The sequence below is a fragment of the Lissotriton vulgaris genome, chromosome 2_1, assembly GCF_964263255.1.
Source record: "Lissotriton vulgaris chromosome 2_1, aLisVul1.2, whole genome shotgun sequence".
In the NCBI taxonomy this organism is placed as follows: domain Eukaryota; kingdom Metazoa; phylum Chordata; class Amphibia; order Caudata; family Salamandridae; genus Lissotriton; species Lissotriton vulgaris.
In genome coordinates, this window is record NC_141687.1 from 2,111,128,026 (window position 1) to 2,111,151,289 (window position 23,264).

Here is a 23,264-nt window from a genome sequence, read left to right on the forward strand (position 1 = left end):
TTGGAGGTTCAAGCCTTCAGGGCTCCTCTCAGATCAGGTCCAGTCCTCTACAGTTCTGCCTCAGGTCCATGGGTTGCTATGAAATGGGTGGCTGAAGATGTCACATATATGTCTGGCTTGCACTAGTGGGTGTGAATGCCTCCTGGGCATGCCCTAACCAATGGGGAACATTTCCCGATCCAACTCTATCTTCTGGGCGTTTTTAAGATGACAAATCATGGTAATCATTTTGTTCTGACACATCTAACACTAAAGTTTGGGGTGATGGAGCCACTGTACTCACAATAAACCCAGAGACAGAAGTCTGGGAAGGAAAAGCAAGTCCTTCAGCAATCAGACAGTGGATGTACAAGAATTATCTTGGCATGCTTTTCTCTGCCTTTCAAATGTGCCCCATGGTGTTATGTGTGAATCCAGGAGACCTGTTATTCAGAATTTGACACCGTAGTGTCATAAGGGATGTTCAGAGACCAACCCTACATATTCTGGGAAGTTCCGAAGAGCCGTCTCTGCCCATTTAGGTCAGCCTATCGTTTGCTCCTGGGAAGCATTGTACACCTGTTCAAGCCTATCCAAATGTGAACCCTTGCCTTAGAGAAATTTGAGAGAAATGCAGATTAGCCTCGAGGAATTTTAGGCAGGGAAGAGTAACTTTCTAAAAGTAACATTTCCTTACTATTTATTACAAATCTGACTTGACCATTGAATTGGATTTTAATAACTATTAAAATAGTTGTGTAATTATTTTTCTAGCTAGTCCTATTCCCCAGATACAGTTTTTTGATTTTTTTATCTGTACTCTGGTTTTCTACACAGGACAGTTAGGCCTGCCTCAGTGAAAAATAGTTTTTGGCTGCTAGTCTCTTAAGTCCCTGTTAACGTTAAATGTCTACATGTCCTGCTTTCAAATACCATGCACCCTGCCTTGTGGGCCATAGGGCTTACATAGGTGTGACTCATTAATATTTAAAAAGGAGCTTTTGATATGTCAAAAGGGATTATTTTGACAAGCCAAATAAGTGTTTAAAGTTCCTCAATGGTAGGGCTCTGAAGCCATGTTTTACACTGTCACTTGAGTGGATGACACAATTGGTGCTGCAATGTACTGTTGACATTTAACCTACAGGCCCAGGGGTAGATTTTATACCATATACTAGGGACTTAAAGGTAAGTGAAATATACCATATATGAATATGTCACTTCAACCAGGGTTGAAATGCAAGGAGTGCTAACGCCAGCAAAAATGCAGGGTCCAACAAAAGGAGAAAAATACAGGGTGACCTTGTAGAAATGGGGAATTTCCTGCAGTGGGCTAATTTGTAAAGTAGTACTTTTTACATTATTACTCCGTGGCGTATTCATATTAAAAGGATGTGGATTAAATACTTCAGCAATCAGTGTATTCTTAGTTGTAACAGTATAATAGGTAAGAAAATTAGTAAATATTAATCTACTTAAAAATAATGTTCTTAAAGGGTAAATATACAAAGAACCGGCACCAAAGGGTGATGTCATCTGTGATGTTGTCAAAATTTGTATCGATGTCATCATTGGTGTCATTAATAGTGTCTTTTACCATGTCATGACTGAGGTCATAAACAGTACATAATGGGGGGTAACTTATGGTTGGCTTACCCATGTTTTTCTCAATGAATTTCTGAGAGTTTTTTAGCCGACGGTAATGTGTTCTAATAATAGCTAAGCTTTTGTTTTTTGAGTGACTTTGTGTTTTTTGGTCAAATACTACTTCCATCAGTTCCCTAGTCCCGACCTGCCGCAGGCTACTCGGGTACGGACAGCAAAGATTCCTATTGGAGTGGAAATAGAAAACACTGTGTTTTTGATAATAACATTAAGCGTTTCTGCTCCCGAAAGTATTTTTATGAAACTCAAAGCATGATGAGCAAGCACACAGTGGTAAGTGTTGTGTAGATCTGTAAACTTTGCCAAAGTTATCTGCTTATCAATGATTTTTTGCTCCCCTCTGCATGAAACCTGAGTTAGTGGCACATATTTTCATTTTGATAACGGCATGCCAAATTTCATGCAGATTTATTAAAGATCCACAACGTTATTAGCAAATGAAATTGTTCATGCTCCCCTTCTAAATTTACTCCCCTATGATGTGTCTGCACATAACGATCTTTACCCACTGAAGACTTAAAATGCTAAACGCCAACCAAATTTCATGTAGCTTTGTGAAATAATGCCAAGTGTTATCGAATAAAAAAAACATCCACCCACCACTTTTAACTCTGCCCCCTAGATGAACCTATACAAATTAGAAATGCCAAGAGTAAGCTTAATATGCTAAGCATTTGCCAACTGTATTGCTAATCACTCTAACGTCCCTAAAGGTATAAGAAAATACAAAAGCTCATTTTGACTCTCAAGGTATCTGTGTAACTTGATTGCTGGTCAGCTCACATTCAGGCCTACACAAAACATGTACCTAATGCTAATTTCTGGAAAACTATATAACAGATTGAATAAAAAAATGTAAAGGCACTTCCTTGAGAAAAGTTATTCTTTCATGCAAAGTTTGGTGTAAATCTATAATTCTATTCAGCGTTTTTTTTTGTATCAAGGATGCAGAAAATCCTATGAGAAATTTAAATGGTAAAAGTCGCTTTCTTGCTCCCCCTATTTTAGGCCCCCACTGAAAAGATCCATCCAAAACTTGAAATATCAGACCCATATTAGATGAAACTTTTAAGTGGAAACTTTTGTGCAGATTTGTTGAACGGTGTCATTAGGAAAACGAAAATGCCTTTTCAGTGAAAATATATAATTTTTCTTCATTTCATTTTACAAGCTTGCCTCTTCGAGATAGATTTATGTTATGACAGAGAATCTGCTTAGAAGAAAAATGGTAGAAAAGTCATACTTTATATAATTCGCAAAGTCACAGGCTTTATCGTACAAAACTGCATCAATGTATACAATGCAAATAAGAGTGCTCTAGTACTAAGAAACCAGAAATAGCAATAAGCCTCCCAAACGCATGATTAAGGACCCCTCAAGCCAAGGTTTAAAGATATATATGAAATGAAATAATTGCATCCCAAACATTGGTTTGCGAGTTTCTATCATCCAAGTAGATGTGGGGGGGTGGGGGGGGGGGGGGGGTCTGGGGGAAAACCATCTGTTCTTGAACCAGCACTACTGCTGACCATCCCATCCAACAAGAATGGGCGCATAAGTGGAGCCTTATACTCTGCACAGGAGGCAACATTAAAGAACTCTTGCTGCAAAGACAAGCAACCTCAAGTCAACCTGTAATTCAAGGAGGGGATCAAGACCCGACGTTTCTTCAGCAGATGATTTATTGCACCAACCATTGCATCCTGCGTCTTGTGCCATGTAGGTATATAGACAGCACAGATCACAAGAACATACCCAACCTAGAAAAGCAACGTCAATGAACTCATTGGTTATTAAGCCATTTTTACATTCTTCAAAAGCTTCCTAACCCTATATTGGACATACTTTTTGTAGTGAAAATGTATTAATCGCTTCCGTTCCATAATTTATTTAATACTGTGCTATTGGCAATGATGGGATTTTTATTGGTTGATCTGTTTGTGTGGAAAAGAAGTTTTTGTGGTCAACAATTTTATTTCTGCATTTTCCTAAAGTGCGAATGAAGGAACTACTGTTATGTTGATCTCTGAGGTCTAAAGTTAGTAAAGCTAATAAAGGTAAGGATGGTAGGCATCAAACGCATTCAAGAAGTGGTTCAGCTGAAAGCAGAGCGTTGCATGCTGTCCTTGTTACAAGTAAAAATGCAACAAAGACATACTACAACGTGTAGCTAAATGTTTGAAATACGTTTTTATATAAGAACACACTATTTATTTTAAAATGCATGAACTTGACATCCCATATCATGTTTTGTTATAAAGCCAAGAAAACGACCTTATTGTACATTTTATTTAAAAAAAAATAATCCGGAAGGTTGGGGCCAACGGGATCCAAGAAAGCTACATTTCTTGGTGCCCATGCTAGAGCACTGTTTCACCACATGCTTCTTCTAATCAAGAAACATGAGGTTGGGGCAGTGGAGGCATGTAAAGAGGGGTCCTTGCTCTCCTCTCAGCCCTTGATATGCCGAAGCAGGGAATTCCTGGCTTCAGTAGTGGTGGGCCTAGCTTTCTTTCATAAAACCAACATGCCGACATGGGTGGGCAGCTCCACTGGTCAGCAGAGGCCTGAAGATGTAGTGGTGGAACAAAGACGCTGTGAGGCCTGAGGCTATCAGGAAGTCTGCAACCACCACTGCGAATGCTGGGAGGCAGCACGCCAGTGGACGATTTGCTTGGAAATTGGCGGTGAGGATAGAGAGGTGGGTTCCAGCTGGGGCAATGGACTCCTGCCTCCATGGACCCAGAACTTTTATTCTGACACAGTCACAGAAGGGTGAGGATTTGTTCTATATGTGACACTTCTGTCTGCCAAACTGTTCTTTTGTGGTACGTGGTTCCTTACATCTTCAGCTAGTTTTATTTTATGATCTGCCTTTAATAAATGGTGAAGAAAAAGAAGAGAGGGGATGGCTTATTTCATCCTGGCTCAGCCCATAGGAATAAGTGGTAAAGGGATGGTGATGTGGGTATCTTGGACCATGCATATGTGTTGAGGGGAGAGACGATCCTCCTGAAATCTGCGAAGATGCTGCAATCTGACCTAGAAGTAAATACAACTAGGTTTGAAATGGGGGTGTGAGCTATTGGATGGACTTGGGCCCTTGAAAGCCTGCATCTTTTGCAGCAACCCTGAAACCTGCAATGGTACCTATACTGGGTGTGCTGATGTTATGATGTGTTAATGAGTAATTATAAGGCACACTATCCACTGGGTCTCTAAGCGCTTAGAATAAGGAGCTTCTAAGAACTGGCAGACAAGTTACTCAATATCTGAAAAAGAGAGTTGTCAGAACTAAGGGGCCGGGGAAGGACATTCCAGAGTTTGGGAGTGCAGTGGGAAAAGCTTTTTCCACCAACTGAGAAGTTCTAGATGTGACACAGAAGGGGTAGTGCGCAAGGGCTACTGATTTCCTATGAGGGTGAGAAGTAGTTATAGTATGACAGGTGAACAGTTATGGTTGTGCTTAGCAAAAGAATAGAAATACTAATGAGAGCGACACTGAAAGCACAATTTATTGTACATGACAATCGCAATCTCCCCTATTTCGCTGATACGTGCCCCAAAACTATGTGAGTGAAGAGAGAGCTGATAAGCATAAGGATGGAATTGTTGGCCAGAGATTTGGACGCTTCAGTAGGGTTTCCATCCACTATCAACATATGCCTCTCTCCAATTGACCCAGGCAGGTATTTTCTACTAATAGCTTTTCCCACGTGTAGAAAGGGGGAATCTGACCTCTGAATATTGGGGTAGTGTCCTCCTAGCGGAGGAATGCAGAGGCTTCGGTGCGAAAATGCACAGGAGATAGTAAATCTTCATTGTTTATATATCTGCTTTCTTCTTGCTGGATCAGTTTGAGCCATTGTGGTATGTAAGGCGCTTTACATTCTGGGATTTATCTATTCTGAAAGGTATGGTAAGCCTCTGGAATTGTGTAGAGAAATGTATTGTACCGTTGCGAAGTTTGTGTAATCTCCTTTGTGAAAATGCCATGGAATTCCTGAAAAATAGCGCAAAATCACATGAAACCCAGATCCAGCATTTAGTACTATTTTTAGTGCGAAATGCATCCTTCTGTTCAATGTTGGACAAAAGGATACACTGGGTGGTTACAAAAACTGCAAACGTGTGCATGATGTAAACAGCAGCTGCTTGAGTTCAGTTTGTTCATTTGCCTCCCATGCTCCAGCAATAGGACTTTTACCTGAATCGCAGCTCAATTACAGGGCGTGGTGACATTTCTGCATTTTGTAGTAAGAAACATAGAGCCAGATGTAGGTGTCCAAATACCGGTAGGAAACGGCCGAAAATACCGATTTTCGGCCGTTTCCGACTGGTATTTGGACATTGGTATGTAGGGGTTTGAAAAACGTACAGATTCGGTAATTTTACCGAATCGGTAATTTTACCGAATCGCTAAAATTACAGAATCCGATTCTGTAAATTTTACCGATTCGGTAAAATTACCGATCGGTAAAAATACCGAATCTGTAATTTGCTATGTAGTTAGCACTGTTAACAGTGCTACAGGCCATTCAGGAATCGGTAGTTACCATGTCTATTACATGGTAAATAACGAATTCCTGTGTACATGCACATCTGTGCATGTACACCTGTGCCATGTGGCACACAGACATGCTCTAAGGCCGAATCGGTATTTTTTTCACCGATTTTTTTTTTTTTTTTTTTTCCTACATAGGTTTTACCGATTCTTAAATACCGTATCAGTAAAATTCGGTATTTAAGAATCGGTAAAACCTATTTACCTACATCTAGCCCATAATCTTAAATACCAGATATAATGCGAGATTAAGCCACATTTCACCCGGTGCCTACTTATGATATGGCAATGTTCACTACAAAAAGAGTATCCACTCTTGGTATCCCTCCTGAGTCCCCTAATGGACGCATTAACTGCAGTTTAGTAAAGTTAACTGGCATTGAAGCATGATATGCAACTGCTGTTTTGTGTTAACTGTGCACGTTATCTGTTGTTTTTCTTATTTCTTTTTATTTTCCTTTTATTCTTTTCCACCCTATATTTTTATATTTCTGTGCCTTGTGTTCTTTTTTGCCCATGAGTGCTCCGTGCCATTTTTTCCCACCGATGCTGCCCCGACGGGCCCTCCCCCGTGCCAGTTCCTGCTCCTGCCTCTCAGTTGTGTTTCCCTCCCCGTTCCCTATTTAATAGCGGCAGCTGTGTGAGCAGTTGAGCAAGAACTCTGACCTCCTGGTCAGGGAACTCTGCTCTCCACTCACACAGCTCTGTCGTTGCGCCGCTGCCACCAGCACTTCTCTGTCCAGGTAGGTGTTTGAGGCCTTCCTCCACATGCAGGCTCCTGCCTGCACCGTATCCCTGGTGGTCCAGTGCGAGAGGCTTGCTTTTCTGCTGGTCTGCTCAGCTAGCCTTTCTGTCTTCTGCCTTTGTTTGTCTGGTTTTGTGTTAACTGCGCCCGTTAGCTGTTGTTTGCTGTTGTTGTTTGCTCGCATTGCTTTGCTGCCTTTAATAGAACTGGTGCCTGCTTGTGTTCCGTAGCTTTCTACCACTCATTTGTGCATTGCTCGCATTGCCTCTTGGGGTATTTTTGCCATTCTGTACATTGCTCGCATTTCCTTAAAGAGTGTCTGGGCCAGTTTGTATCGAAACGCTCGCATTGCATGATAGAATTTAAATAATAGTGCTTGATTGTGCTAGTGCCACTGCCCACAGCGTAATTCATATTTGTGCCCCAACCTGTTCTGGTTTCGCTTTTGCTGCCATTTTGTTATTGTTGTGCCTCAGAGCCCGTCCTCTCCACCCCGCTCCCGCCTCACAGCTGCTCCTCCCTCCCACTGACTGCTAAGGCTCGCCCCGTCTTTTGAAGCGCTGTGGCCGTCTTGACTCCATCAGAAGCGGTCGCTCCCCACGCCCCCTGGTCTCTCCTGGGTATCGTTGTTTGCTCGCATTACTTTGCTGCCTTTTATAGAACTGGTGCCTGCTTGTGTTCCGTAGCGTTCTACCACTCATTTGTGCATAGCTCGCATTGCCTCTTGGGGTATTTTTGCCATTCTGTATATTGCTCGCATTGCCTTAAAGAGTGTCTGGGCCAGTTTGTATCGTAGCGCTCGCATTGCATGATAGAATTTAAATAATAGTGCCTGATTGTGCTAGTGCCACTGCCCACAGCGTAATTCATATTTGTGCCCCAACCTGTTCCGGTTTCGCTTTTGCTGCCATTTTGTTGTTGTTGTGCCTCGGAGCCCGTCCTCTCCACCCCGCTCCCGCCTCCCAGCTGCTCCTCCCTCGCTCCGCCCCCCTCCACTCTCCACTTATGTCAGATCCATTTGCGCGCAGCGTTCACGCGCAGGGGACGTGCCCTAAGCGCGCCGAAGGTGCGCTAAAGGTAAGCCCGTCTACGCCCGTCCGCGCCTGGATCGCGCCCAGCGCCAGACCCCCTGGCCCCCGCAAAATCCACTCCTCCCGCATAACGTTCGACGCCGCAACCCTCTCAGCCCTTAACCCCGGCCGACCAACAAAATGCCACCAAGCCGCCCCAGGACACACCCATGGACCCTTCACCTGCCACTCCTGCAAGTTCGACTGCATCAAGACCCACACCAAATCCACAAACTCCAAACAGAGCTCTGACACTAACCACCTGAAGTGCATCCTGCTCAACACCCGCTCGGTCCACAGACATGCCATTGACCTCTGGAACCTACTCAACACCACATCGCCGGACGTCGCCTTTCTTACAGAAACCTGGATGAACGCCTCATCAGCACCCGACATCGCCATAGCCATCCCGGACAGCTACAAGATCATCCGAAAGGACCGCATCAACCAAACAGGAGGAGGCATCGCCATCGTCCATAAGAACACCATCCACATCACGACCTGTTCCGACGATAACCTCGCAGCCGCCGAACACCTTCACTTCCAGATCCACACCGACCCCAAGACCACACTCAGAGGCACCCTCATCTACAGGCCACCAGGATCCCGCACACAATTCAGCAAAGACTTCGCTGACTTCATCAGTCCACACGCCCTTCCCTCCGAGGACTACATTCTACTGGGAAACCTCAACTTCCACCTGGAAGAACAACGACAGCAACACCACCACCCTTCTTGACAACCTCGCCAATCTCTGACTCAAACAACTTGTAAACACCCCCACCCACTATTTCAGACACACGCTCGACCCAATCTTCACCTCCAGCAAGCACATCTCCTTCAATCACACCACAGCTCTCCATTGGACAGACCACAGCTGCGTTCACTTCAACTACATTAAGACTACGGCCCACAACCAATTCCCCGCAGAAACTGGAACAAAATTACCACCGACCAACTCTTCACATCGCTTCACCAAAACCCTCCTGCAAAATCATCGGACCCAAACCTTGCAGCCACCAACCTCACACAATGGATCACCCACAGCGCTGATGAACTAGCACCCTTGAAAAAACATCAAATCAAGCAAGGTAGCAAAAAAGCCCCCTTGGTTCAACGATGACCTCAAGAAATCCAAGAAGTTCTGTCGCACCCTCGAGAAAACCTGGAGAAAAAACCAAACCACTGACAATCTGGCCACCTTCAAGAACGCCACCCGCAAACAACACCAGATGATCCGATCCACCAAGAAATCAGCATTCAAGGATCGACTCGACAACAACGCCCACAACAGCAAGGACCTATTCAACATCGTCAAAGAATTTACTAACCCCACCGCCGGCACCAACGACATCACTCCATCCCAAGACCTCTGCGACTCCCTAGCCTCATTCTTCCACAACAAAATCGCTGACATACATAACCGCTTTGAAAACAGTCCGGAGACCAGTCCACCCCACCCACCTCCGAACTAAAACCCCCCTCCAACAACCTTTGCGCCTGGAACCCAATCACCACTGAAGACACCATCCGCCTGATGAACTCCATCCACTCAGGATCGCCAACCGACCCATGTCCCCACCACATTTTCAACAAAGCAGACTCCATTATCGCACCCCATCTCCGAGACGTCATCAACTGCTCCCTCAACTCCGCTACCTTCCCGGAAAGCTGTAAACATGCCGAACTCCGCGCCCTTCTGAAGAAACCCACAGCAGACCCCACTGAACTTAAGATCTACCGCCCCATCTCGCTCCTCCCATTCCTCGCCAAAGTCATTGAGAAAGCCGTCAACAGTCAGCTCGCCGCCTTCCTCGAATCCAACAATTCCCTCGACCCTTCACAGTCCGGCTTCAGAGCCAAACACAGCACTGAGACTGCCCTCATCGCAGCAACAGACGACATTCGAACACTACTGGACAACGGAGAAACAGCTGCTCCCATCCTACTCGACCTCTCCGCAGCCTTCGATACAGTCTGTCATCGCACCCTTATACAACGCCTCAGCAACATCAGAATACAAGGAAAAGCATTGGACTGGATCATCTCGTTCCTCGCCAGAAGAACCCAGAGAGTCCGCCTCCCCCCTTCTAGATCAGAGGCCACCGAAGTCATCTGCGGCGTACCACAAGGATCATCACTCAGTCCCACCCTCTTCAACGTATACATGAGTCCCCTCGCATCCATCGCGCGCCAACACAACCTCAACATCATCTCCTACGCAGACGACACCCAGCTGATCCTCTGCCTCACCAAAGACCCAAACACCGCCAAAACCAACCTACACGAAGGGATGAAAGAAGTAGCCGAGTGGATGAAGAACAGCCATTTAAAACTGAACTCGGACAAAACGGAAGTCCTCATCTTAGGTTCATCCCCCTCTGCCTGGGACGACTCATGGTGGCCACCGGCCCTGGGAAACGCACCCATACCTACGGACCACGCACGTAACCTGGACTTCATCCTGGACTCCTCCCTCTCGATGACCAGACAAGTCAACGCCGTCTCATCATGCTTCAACATCCTATGTATGCTCAAAAAAACCTTCCGTTGGATCCCCATCGAAACAAGAAAGACGGTCACCCACGCACTAGTCACAAGCCGACTGGACTACGGAAACACCCTTTACGCCGGAACCACAGCCAAACTACAGAAAAAACTCCAACGCATCCAAAACGCCTCAGCCAGACTCATACTAGACATCCCCCGCCAAGCTCACATTTCCGGTCACCTGAAAGACCTCCACCGGCTACCCGTCAATAAGAGAATAACGTTCCGTCTCCTCACCCACGCACACAAAGCCCTCTACGACTTAGGACCCGAATGCCTCAACACGCGCCTGTCCTTTTACAACCCCACCCGCCAACTACGATCGTCCAATCAAGCCATCGCCGCAATTCCACGCATCCATAAATCCACCATGGGGGGAAGATCCTTCTCCTACTTAGCGGCCAAATCCTGGAATTCTCTCCCCACCCACCTTCGCCTCACACAGAACCACCTCTCCTTCAGAGAACAACTAAAAACTTGGATATTCGACAAATAAAATACCCCCTTCCCTCAAGGGCCTTGAGACCCTCTGGGTGAGTAGTGCGCTATACAAATGTTAAACTTGAACTTGAACTTATTGCTGTGCCTTGTTCTGCCCTTTTTGCCTCTTGTGTCCTCTCAGCCATTTTTTCCCACTGTTGCTGCCCCCACAGCACATGCTGGTTCCCGCTCCCACCTTCCAGCAGAGTTTCCCTCTACCGTTCAGTAGAGATGCAGTAGAGATCTGGGACGTCCTCGACACACTTTCGCCAGACATCGCCTTCTTCACACCTCCGCCCGACATCGCTGCTGCCATCCCCGACGGATACAAGATGCAGAGGCAGGACTGCCCCAACCACCCAGGAGGAGGATTTGCCATTGCACACAAGAACTCCCTCCTTCTCACCACCTCCAGCACAAATTACTCCTCGTCCCCCATGGAACACCTCCATTTCCAGATCCAGACCAGCCCCAGAACGACCCTACGCAGCACCCTCGCCTACAGACCTCTCGGACCACGAACCGCATTCACCACAACTGCCACCAACCTCATCCTTACCCACGCCATCGCCTCCATGGACTACATACTGCTCGGAGACCTCAACTTTCACCTCGACAACCTCAGCGACCCCAACTCCACCGCCCTCCTGGACAACCTCACCAACATCTGACTAAAACAGCTTGTCACCACCCCAACCCACAAAGCAGGACACACCCTCAACCCCATCTTTGTAGGGAGGCAGAACATCTGCTTTAGCCACACCACGCAACCCCCCTGGACGGACCACCACGGTGTACACATCCCCCTTGATAAAGCCACTGCTCACAAACCTACCCCACGCCTTCTGCGAAGGAACTGGAGCAAGGTCACTGAGGAGCACCTCAACTTCACCCTCTACCACGATACCCCTCCCACCACCACCAACGTGAACTCTGCAGCCAACAAACTACACACACGGATCACCAACTGCGCAGACAAGCTCGCCCCTCTCCGCAACTCTGACAGACAGTGCCCAATGAAAGCCACCTGGTTCACCACTGCCCTCCGAGAATCCAGATGCACCTGCAGACGTCTCGAGAAATTATGGAGAAACCATAAAACCTTGGAAGACTGGACCACCTACAGGAATGCCATGACAGAATACCACCAATGCATCAGATCAACCAAAAGGACTTTCCTCCAGGACAAAATCCTCGCCAACTCCAGTAACTCAAAGGAGCTCTTCATCGTCATTCAGGAATTCACCAAACCCCCCAGCGAAGCCTCGGATGTCGCACCCTCCCAGGAATTCTGCAACAAACTCCATCTCAAAATTAAGTCCCTCTACAACAACTTCGGTGAACAGACACCAAAACCACACCTACCTCCAGCAACGCCAGCCAGCCTACCATCTCCACCTGGACCCGGGTCCCCACCGAAGACACCGCCTTGATCATGAAGAGCATTCACTCAGGAGACCCCAGCCCGCCACACATCTTCCACAAAGCCACCACCGCCATAGCACCCGAGCAACAACACACCATCAACACCACCTTCGAATCTGGCACATTCCCCGGCAACTGGAAATGCGCACAAGTCAAGCCCTTCCTCAAGAAGCCCTTTGCAGACCCGATGGACCTCAAAAACAACAGACCCATCTCTCTCTTCTCCCCTTTGCAGCTAAAGTCACCAAGAAGATTGTCAACAGCCAGCTAACGAACTTCATCGAAGACCACTCCATCCTCGGCCCTTCCCGATCTGGATTTCGCAGCAACCACAGCAAAAAGACCACCCTCCTCGCGGCTACAGAGGACATACACATTCTCCTCTAACAGAGCCACACCGCCGCCCTCATCCTACTAGACCTCTCTGCAGCTTTTGACACGTCTCCCACCGCACTCTTACCGCCAGACTCTACACCGCCGGCATACAGGGAACCACCCTCAACTGGATCCGCTCTTTCCTCACTGGCCGAACCCAAAGAATCAGACTCCCGGCTTTCCTCTCTGAACCCACAGAGATCAACTGCGTAGTATCCCAAGGATCATCGCTCAGCCTCACGCTCTTCAACATCTACATGGCCCTCCTCGCCGCCATCGTCAGGCTGCATGGACTCGGCATAATATCCTACGCCCAGCTCATCCTCTCCCTCGCGAAGGATCCCCACATCATCAGACTCCGCTTCCAGGAAGGAATGAAAGACGTCACATCGTGGATGAGCAGCAGCTATCTGAAGCTCAACTTAGAGAAAACAAAAGTCCTTATCTTTGGACCCTCCCTTCAGCCTGGAAAAAACCCTGGTGACCTACCGCCCTAGGCAACCCCCCCCCCCACTCCCACAGACCATGCCCGGAACCTCTGCATCATGTGCAAAATCATACTCAACTCCTCCATCACCATGACCCGACAGATTAACGCCATCTCTTCCTTGTGATTCAACACCCTCTGCATCCTTCACAAGACCTTCAATTGGATCCCACCGAATCCAGAAAGACTGTGACCCACACACTCCTAACAAGCAGACTGGACTACGGAAATGCCCTCTACACCGGAAACAACAAATCCCTGCTCTGCAAACTACAGAATACCGCGGCCAGACGCGTCCTCTGCAATCTACGACATGAACACATCTCCCAGGACTTTTGAGACCTCCACTGGCTCCCCATTGAGAAGAGAGTAACATTCAAGCTATTCACACACGCCTACAAATCCCTCTACAACAACTGAACCCAATACCTCAACGAAAGAGTCTTGTTCCACGTACCCAAGAGAGACCTCCGCTCCACCGACCTCGCCCTCACCAAAACCCCACCCCACCCCTCCACAGAGCCAGAGCGGGCGGAAGAGCCTACTCCTACATTGCGGCAAAGACCCGAAACGAGCTCCCGATCAATATCAGACCTTCTCCCACTCTGCACACCTTCAGGAAGAGCCTCAAGACCTGGCTGTTTCGGAGCTGCACACACCTTCTCCCCCACAGTGCATTGAGACCCTTACAGGTGAGTAGCACGCTTCACAAATCCCTTATGGATTGATTGATTATTTCTTATACCACAGTCAATAACTGTGTTTTAGGTCATCAAGCAATGTCCACTTAGAAGTGTATCAACAATAGACTGGTGCCACTAAGGCTGGAGAAGATAAAGATGGATCTTAGCCCAACACTCTCCGTAACTTAGGTGTAACTTCCTCTGATCCATGCAGGTTACCTCCTTCGAGTTAGTTAAGCAGGGTATTTTAAAGGGTAACTCAGCCAGTCTTTAGTTAATCCTAATAACATTTCGAAACTTCCCTCTTCCAGCTTTGCAGCAAAGATGTTTGGTTTGTGTCTAGAATTTATGCTTTGTGGCAACACTATTCCAAAGCTTCATGTATAGGAAATCCATTATGCTAAGTCCTTTTCTTTGCTATAGAAGACAAGATAAGATCTCTGTTGCCTCCACTACGCGGGGTCTCCATTTTAAACAATTGGACTTCAAAACAAATCTCCTTCCTTAAAGCAGACTCCTTTGGAGCATCGCTCCTCCAATTCTTCGTGTTCCCTTCTAATGGAAAGGATGTTATTGGAATCCACTCAAACCATTGTCTCCTATTGCCAGCCCTTAGTATCCACTGTCCCAATCCTGGCGCTGAGTGGTCAGTCTGTTGAAGTAGCTGCTGGCAGGCAGTGTCCATATAGAGGTACACGGTGTGAGATGTGTATCGCTTTTGGAATTAACTTAAGTTGAGATCAGGAAGGCAACATTTCATAATTCAAAGATGTTACAAAGGCACTAGATAACCAGAACTAAATTTCACAAGTGTTTTTTTCAGCCCAGACTTCTGCAAATTTCATTTGATTTTGATAGCGCTATTAATATGAAATACAGTTACAACATGTTATTCTGCAGGAACAATGTGTAATCTAAAATAGTAAGCCATGGTTCCGAAACCGATGGAATAATATGCACTCATATTTCCTATATATCTACTCTGTGCATCTGCACGGAGGCCTTACATACAGAAAGGTGTCCTAACAGATTGACATTTATGGTACAAAGCACTGGATAGACAGAGTAAATAAATGGGTGAAGAACAAAATGATGGATTTTTTTTTACAGGCTAACTGGTATAAATTTCTGATATTTAATATTTATAAATATTCCAGGTTTTTCCATCAGTTTTGTTAAGCACCTATTAGGGTTTCAAATGCACTGCACGGGTTTTAAAGAACATATCCACTGATGGCATTTACGTAACTTTTCACTTCCTGTATGAAACATTTAGGCTGGATGATATCAGCACCCAGATGACTGACTGTTTTGCAAGCTGCACTAATTATTTGGCCCTAGCACCTAGATCACCTTTGCACCTAGATCACTAGTTATGTTGCACCTAATGACAGGGCAGAGGCAATGAGACCATCAGCACAAGATGTGCTAGAAGCCGCCATCTGGGGTTTGATAACCGATAGCAGTCTGTGGCTGCAGGCGAGAGAGCGGAGAGTGAGGCTCACATGTGACATGCTAACAACTAGACTAATCGAAAAGGAAAACAAGGGGACCCTACTCACAACGGAACCAGGGTAGTAAATTATTTTAAGAAGAACAGTGGTTCCTGTGGAATAGATACTGGATAATAAATTAAAAAATAACGTAAATTACGTATATTAGAACAGGGGTTGGGTGAGATGTCAAAGAGAAAGAACTACCAATATACCGGTATAGTTGTTCAATGAGTTGTATTGAAAAATTGAATTGTAGTAAAAAGTTTCATACATAATGCAAAATTATTTACAGTTGTGTAAAGGTGTCCCAAGTGAAAATATGAGCCAAAACATTAGAATAACATATGTGAAAAAATTGTATACGTGCAAGGTTTCAATAATTTGTTGTTCATAAAAGCGACCACTTTCTTTCGTCAAAATACATAACATCTATACAATCATAGAGTGCTATATTCAAAGGTTTGCTTTTCTTAATTGTCGACGGTGTTTCGACCCTAGCATGGGTATAGGGTCTCTTCAGGACCTAAGATGTGGGACATCTCATTTGCCAAGGGCACTAGAATAATGGTGAGGTTGGTGCAAACCGTGTAATTGTGAAATAAAAGTACTCACTAAGCAACCCAGCCGGGTTACCTAATGAGGGCATGGGTCTAGCGGACCTAGGTGGGGTCACAATGGCTGTCCTCTCCTTGTCAGAAGCCGTACGATGTGCAGCAGGCTTCTTTAAATTGGTATTTATTCCAAAGTGGGTGCTTACAGGCAGTGATTGTGTGTCCAGGGTGATTTCTTTTGCGGATGGCTAGTGAAGTACTGCATCTGTCAGTCCTCTCCTCGGTTCAATGACTCATTGAACCGAGGAGAGGACTGACAGATGCAGTCCTTCACCAGCCCTCCACAAAAAAAATCACCCTGGACACATCAGAATACGGCTTACACGGTTTGCACCAACCTCACCAGTATTCTAGCGCCCTTGGCAAATTAGATGTCCCGCATCTTGGGTCTTAGGTCCTGAAGAGACCCAATACCCATGCTAGGGGCGAAATGCCGTCGACAATTAACAAAAGCGAACCTTTGAATATAGCACTCTATGATTGTATAGATGTTATGTATTTTGATGCAAGAAAGTGGTTGCTTTTAGGAACAATAAATTATCGAAACCTTGCACATATGCAATTTTTTCACATATGGTATTCTAATGTTTTGGTTCATATTTTCACTTGGGACTCCTTTACACAACTGTAAATAATTTTGCGTTATGTATGAAATTGTTTTACTACAATTCAATTTTTCAATACAACTCATTGAACAACTATACCGGTATATTGGTAGTTCTTTCTCTTTGACATCTCACCCAACCCCTGTTCTACTATACGTAATTTACGTTATTTTTTAATTTATTATCCAGTATCTATTCCACAGGAACCACTTTTCTTCTTAAAATAACTACTAGACTAAGGCATGCAGGTGAGTGGAGCAGGCAGGGCCCCCTCTGATAGTTCATTTACAATCAGTAGCCTTGAGACTCCAGGTATCTTCAGGGTTCACAATGAGCTTGCAATATCAAGGAGTCTTTCACTGAAGAGGATCATTGGTATTATGGTGAGTAACTTTCCCTCTTTCAGTGTCGATATTAAAACATATTTTGGAAGAACTAAAGGTTTTAGATATGCAAGTATGAAGGTAGCTACAAAAAGGGGGTAAAAAGGGGTAGTTGTTACTTTGATTGTTTTATAAGGCTTATTTCCTTTTCCTTCTCCAATAGCATCAGCGGCAGAGCAATTGAAACCACAAGCCTCTTGCGAAAATCCTACACCCCATATATGAGAGTTCTTCAGTTATCTGCGGAGAGCACAGAGGCAACCTAAGAAGACAAGCTAGCCTTCACCGCATCCCTTACACGAGGGCCAGTGTTCTGAACTTCTGCCGTCAAATGGCAGCGGAGAGTGAGATGTGGCGCTCCCAGATACAGAGACTACTTCACCTGGGTCCCATATTCAACATCTTCCGCAAACTGTGAACTCAACCTCACACCCTTGTGCTCTCGAACCTGCCTAGATTAAGCTTGGCTACCTTCAAAGGGGCACTACAAGAGCTAACCATGGAATTGTTCAAGTACTCGACTAAGAGAACATCCTGTGTGTTTTTGCCAAAATTGTTTCCACATGGCATAGGCCTAAATGCTATTTCTGTAAGAAAGATATTTTATTTATATTACTATTTGTGTATATAAGCACTATATAATTGAACCTGTTGTGTTAAACGTTGTTAACTCCATGGCCACTATTAGGTTGTATTACATTAGTGATATTCCTTTGCCCTTATACGGACAGGCAATAACTTAGGCTGGTCCACGTGGCTCGATAGCAGCGGTGTCAATTGTCATGCAGGAGACCAATGTGCAGGCTACTGACCGGGCTAGGCACTCAAGTAGGCACACACTCCGACAGGCTACTGACCGGGCTAGGCACTCAAGTAGGCACACACTCCGACAGGCTACTGACCGGGCTAGGCACTCAAGTAGGCACACACTCAGACAGGCTACTGACCAGGCTAGGCACTCAAGAAGGCACACACTCCGACAGGCTACTGACCGGGCTAGGCACTCAAGTAGGCACACACTCCGACAGGCTACTGACCGGGCTAGGCACTCAAGTAGGCACACACTCTGACAGGCTACTGACCGGGCTAAGCACTCAAGTAGGCACACACTCCGACAGGCTACTAACCGGGCTAGACACTCAAGTAGGCGCACACTATGGAACTCAGAGTGCACTTGTTTCACACTGCAAGGGTGGAGCCTTGGTGGAAGACTCATTATAGGGTGATGGGAGACGGCTATCTGCCTGTGAAAAGATATACGATGAATAGTACATTTTTGAGATGCTACTGGCCTGTTTTGCGAGGGCACTTTGCAGACAGGGAGTAGTCACACGATGGAAAACATTTGCATCACGCAGCAATGTAACTAAATTATACTTTAGCTGAAAGGTTGCCTTCTTGAGGTCTAGGAAGCAGCCAGTGTCACACATGCATCCATAATGAGCTACAAAAGGTTGGCAACTGTGTTGCAAACATTTCTTTTGCTTAAAATGTAAACAAAACTTTGTGTACACATCACCAGAGATGTTGCACGTTTGTAGGGAGCAGCAGCGATATTACGCTCTGTCTAAGCGGTGACAGAGACCTGTTAGAATTTGTGGATGCCGCACTAGTGATGTTACACTGTGTTGGCAGCGCTAAGATGTTATGCCTTGTGTAGAGACCCTGATATGTTCTACTTTGCGTAGGGAGGGCCTGAGATGTTACACTTTGTGTAGGCAGCACTAGTGGTGTTAAACTCTGTTGGCAGCGCTAGTGGTGTTACAGTGTGTTGGCAGCGCTAGTAATGTTACACTTTGTGTAGGCAGTGCTAGTGGTGTTACACTGTGTTGGCAGTGCTAGTGGTGTTACACTTTGTGTAGGCAGCACTAGTGGTGTTACACTGTGTTGTGTAGGCAGCACTAGGGGTGTTACACTGTGTTGTGTAGGCAGCACTAGTGGTGTTACACTGTGTTGGCAGCGCTAGTGGTGTTACACTGTGTTGGCAGCGCTAGTGGTGTTATACTGTGTTGGCAGCGCTAGTGGTGTTACACTTTGTGTAAGGAGCGCCTGCCATGTTATACTTTGTGTAGGCAGCACTAGTGGTGTTACACTGTGTTGGCAGCGCTAGTGGTGTTACACTGTGTTGGCAGCGCTAGTGGTGTTACACTTTGTGTAAGGAGCGCCTGCCATGTTATACTTTGTGTAGGCAGCACTAGTGGTGTTACACTGCGTTGGCAGCGCTAGTGATGTTATACTTTGTGTAGGCACCGCCAGAACTGTTTTACTTTGTGTAAACTGCCTCAGAGATGTTGCACTTTGTGTAGACAGTCCCAGAACTGTTACATTTTGACTGAGCAGCGCTAGAGAGGTCTCAACAGTAGGCTTTGAAAATGTATATGAAAGTTGAAAGTACAAACTCGTTCTGTTGCCTTATTTTGCTGAGGCTTTAATCAGTTGGATTGAAAGGCACGGTGAAATATCAGAGCTGATTGATTCAGGATAAAAGGTGTACCTCCTGCTCAAAAATTGGCCCCACTAGATGATGCACATTTGCTTTCAAAGAAGTAGTGTCTTATTTATCAATTATTCTGATAACGAAGGCATGCTCATATTTTTTCATTGAGACATTGCCTTTAATACATATACGTATCACAACATTCACGCGAGGCAGGCCAAAGACATAACCTATTCAGAAGTATCAGGGAGTTTGATTATTGCTCCATTTAAATGGCATACAGTGTTTCACGTCTTTTTCACTTCATATGTAAAATTACCAGTTGTATGTATGTAAAGCCTAGAAGCATAAAATCAAAAAAGCACACCTGTCTAATAAATGTTGCATCACTTACATGTTTAGACCTTCTTATAATGAGAACAATTTCAGCTCATCCATTAAAAAGTTTGCTAAATACCCATCATGTGTGAACTTCCCTACTAAACCCACCAACAAAGCAAATATGTATGTGTGCCACTGATGAGAGACAATGCTAGACCTAAGCAGTTGTGCTGCGCTACTGATCTGCAGACGTATCCATGCTGGGCCTTGCACGATCTGGATCTAGCTCACATGAAAGCGCAATACACCAGATTAGCCCTCGATGCCATGCACACAGTATCTGCTGTGAGCAGTAGAGTTGTGCAGCAACATAGTTGTGCATAGCTGTTCTTATTGAGACCTTCTCCATAGTCCAAGCCTGTTGAGAACATTATGGATTGCATTAGGGCAGGGCTTTAACCTCACACTACCATGGAATTAAGTAAGTAAGTTTATGATGTCCTGTTGTCGAAAAAATTATCCTTAATTTGATTTGTGTTTTCTAAAGCATGCTGATAGAGGGTATCCCGGCTCTGAAAATAACCAGTTTCAGGGCGAGAAGAGAGAGTTAGAGAGTGAACAGCCAGATTTTCAGTTATTTTCCCTAAAATATAGATTCAATGCAGGCAGAGAATTCCAGTATTTCATGGCTCCATGGAAGAAAGAGCATCCACATTAGGCTAGTGTGAGAAGCGCAGGATTGTGATCAGATTGCAGTAAACAAGGCAATAGGATTGAATCTATCTGATGCATACTGGCCCAGAGTTTGTGAGAGATTTAAAGGTCGATCTCTTCCTAGTATGAAGTGAAAATTAGGTGGTTGAGAATTATTGCCATTTAGGTATTTTCAAACGTTGCTGGGGTGCAGTATTCTGAATGAAATGCAATCGATTAAGCAAACAGTGAGGAAAAGCAAGGTAAAGAGAGTTGGCATAATCCAGTCTTGAGGTGAATAAAAAATTTACCACTTTTTTACTGGAGGAAATCGTAAGAATTCTAATTAGCTTCTCAAGAGTTCTGAGTGTCATGAAGCAGGGTAGACACTAACTAATTACCTTGATTACCAAAGGCAGGATTATGATTGAAGATGACGCCTAGATTTCTTTGAAGTGGGAGTCAGAATGGGAGCATTTCCGAGTACAGTCAGTGAACTGGAAGGAGACCATAGAGATCAACTGTTACCGAATACCACGAGCTTAGTTATATCGCTGTTGAGCTTAAAACCGTTTTCGTTCATCCATTTGACACTGTCCATAATGTTTGCACTGATTTTGTCCTCCGGGAAGGTGAAATTCTCAGGAATGGAGAGAATAATCTGTGTATCTTCTTATAGGCATGTGCCTTGTGCTCAGCCAGGTTCTGACAAGCCGCAACATCTTGAGAAAGGCGTTTGTAAGATTGGAACAGTCCATTGTGTCTACAATTACATTGGTTGGCTTAGTCAAAAATCACAGTAGTTTATTTATTGAAGTTGCATAACTGAAAAAGCAACTAAGAACCATAGATCTGACTAAGACTTAAATGCCATATCAAAAGCAAAGTTTGCACTAAGATTTTTTTTTACTGAATTGACAGCTAATATTGTGATGTCTAAGTCAGCTAGAAGGCTGATGGATTGAATGAACTAATCTATTAGTGCCATTAGATGCCACTTTCAAGATTCTTCAGTTGATTTTCAGGTGGCTAAAGTTGTTTGACTGTTGTCGTGTATCACTCTCATGTTTTGTAGAATTGCCCATCATCAGTGTACAAGTGATCTACAATAGAATCAACTAGTGCTATTAAATAGGGGTGCTAAATGAATTTCCTGGTTTTGGGAACCTTTAAGGCACATAAAGGTGATCAGTATTTGCAGAGATGAAGGAACTCAATTTTACTAACTGCATTCGCCTGTCTAACCACTTCGGTGGTCAGCGAGCCTATGTTCCACAGTGTGAATAGTCTATACCTAAACCTGGGCTGATCAATCCTCAGGACCGGTTTACTGGCTGCCCTCCTTCCTAATTTTGTCCTGCATCGTATAGATAGACCATCAAAACGAGGAGGAGGCATTGCCCTGAACAGAAATACGCTACCAGCAGAATTAAACCAGCATCTCTAGATGACTGTAAAGCCTTTACTTTCTTAATTAATCTCTCTGCCAAACAATTATTTAAGGGAAGGTTAATCTATCACCCACCGGGTCTCAGAAAATGTATTATTCACAATGTTAGCTCCATACTTGAAGTAGGACTAATCAACAACAAATTTACTTAGACGGGTGATTATAAATTTCACTTCGAAAACTCAGAGAATAGTGATACCGAAATTCTAATTGAAACACTCAAACTTTTTGGCCTGAACTAAATAGTACAGCACTCCACCCATTTAGCAGGACACACACTGGATGGTCTGTTCACAAATAATCCCATGGTGATCATGAAAGACCCTACTCCTCTAGCATAGTCCGACCACCACGCAGTCCTGTTCAATATAAAGCTTAAACATCTATCCAATTTTAACAAATCTCCTAATTTTAAGACTACCACCTATGCCTTGAATAAAGTGCACAGTAAGTTCCTTAATAAAGCTGTTCAATCACTGTGCTTTGTGTCATTTATACCCCTGAGGTTGATTCCTCAAACTATACTAACTGGCTAAAGTCTGCCATAACTCTTACAGTTCCTGTCTAAATGACTACTTCTAAAATAAATAAGCCGCCCGCCCCTTGGTTCACTGAGAAAGTCACACCTCAAAAACAGGCATGTAGGAGACAGGAGAGACGGTGGAGGAAGGAATATGATACTGTAGATAGAGAAAAGTATAAAATGTGTTTGAACAAATATAAAGCAATACTTATTAAAGAAAAATCAACTTACTTCACACAAATGATTCTGATCATTCTGCCAAAGATTTTTTTTTAAGTGGTTACAAATTTAACCTCAGCCCCTAAAAACACAATCACAAATCATGACCAGACATTTTGTGACAGTGAAAGAGGTGAAAATATGTAATACATTTAACCAACACTCCTCCTCTGACTCTAATTTAACCTCAAAGGATCTTGGGGCCACAGCTGCACCCAAATGTTCTCAATTTGCTTCTTAAACCACATCCTGTGTCACTTCTCTCATCAGCACTATTAAGTCAGGGTCCCCAATGGACTATTGCCCCCATCCATAGCTACAAAAGTAGTAGATACAATCGCATTATGTCTAATCAATATTTTTAACTCTGTGCTAATATCAGGAACTTTTACCAGAATCTGGAACGTTGCATTCTGCCTTTACCGAAAAAGACCATTTTAGATCCTAATGATCTTAACAACTATAGACCCATCTCCTGCTTACCTTTTCTGCGAAAGTTCTAG

At 44.8% G+C, this 23,264-nt stretch overlaps 1 protein-coding gene across 1 annotated transcript in view; it reads left to right on the forward strand.

Annotated features, from left to right (window-relative positions):
* MYZAP (myocardial zonula adherens protein) overlaps nt 1-20,013 on the forward strand; it is a 464,263-nt gene extending 444,250 nt beyond the window's left edge. The window contains exons 16-18 of the mRNA XM_086958378.1: nt 17,282-18,925; nt 19,014-19,190; nt 19,365-20,013. Of these exons, the coding sequence (XP_086814504.1) occupies nt 17,282-17,384 (103 nt within the window). The 3' untranslated portion in view covers nt 17,385-18,925; nt 19,014-19,190; nt 19,365-20,013. The remainder of the gene's footprint in view (nt 1-17,281; nt 18,926-19,013; nt 19,191-19,364) is intronic.
* The last annotated feature ends 3,251 nt before the right edge of the window (nt 20,014-23,264 follow it).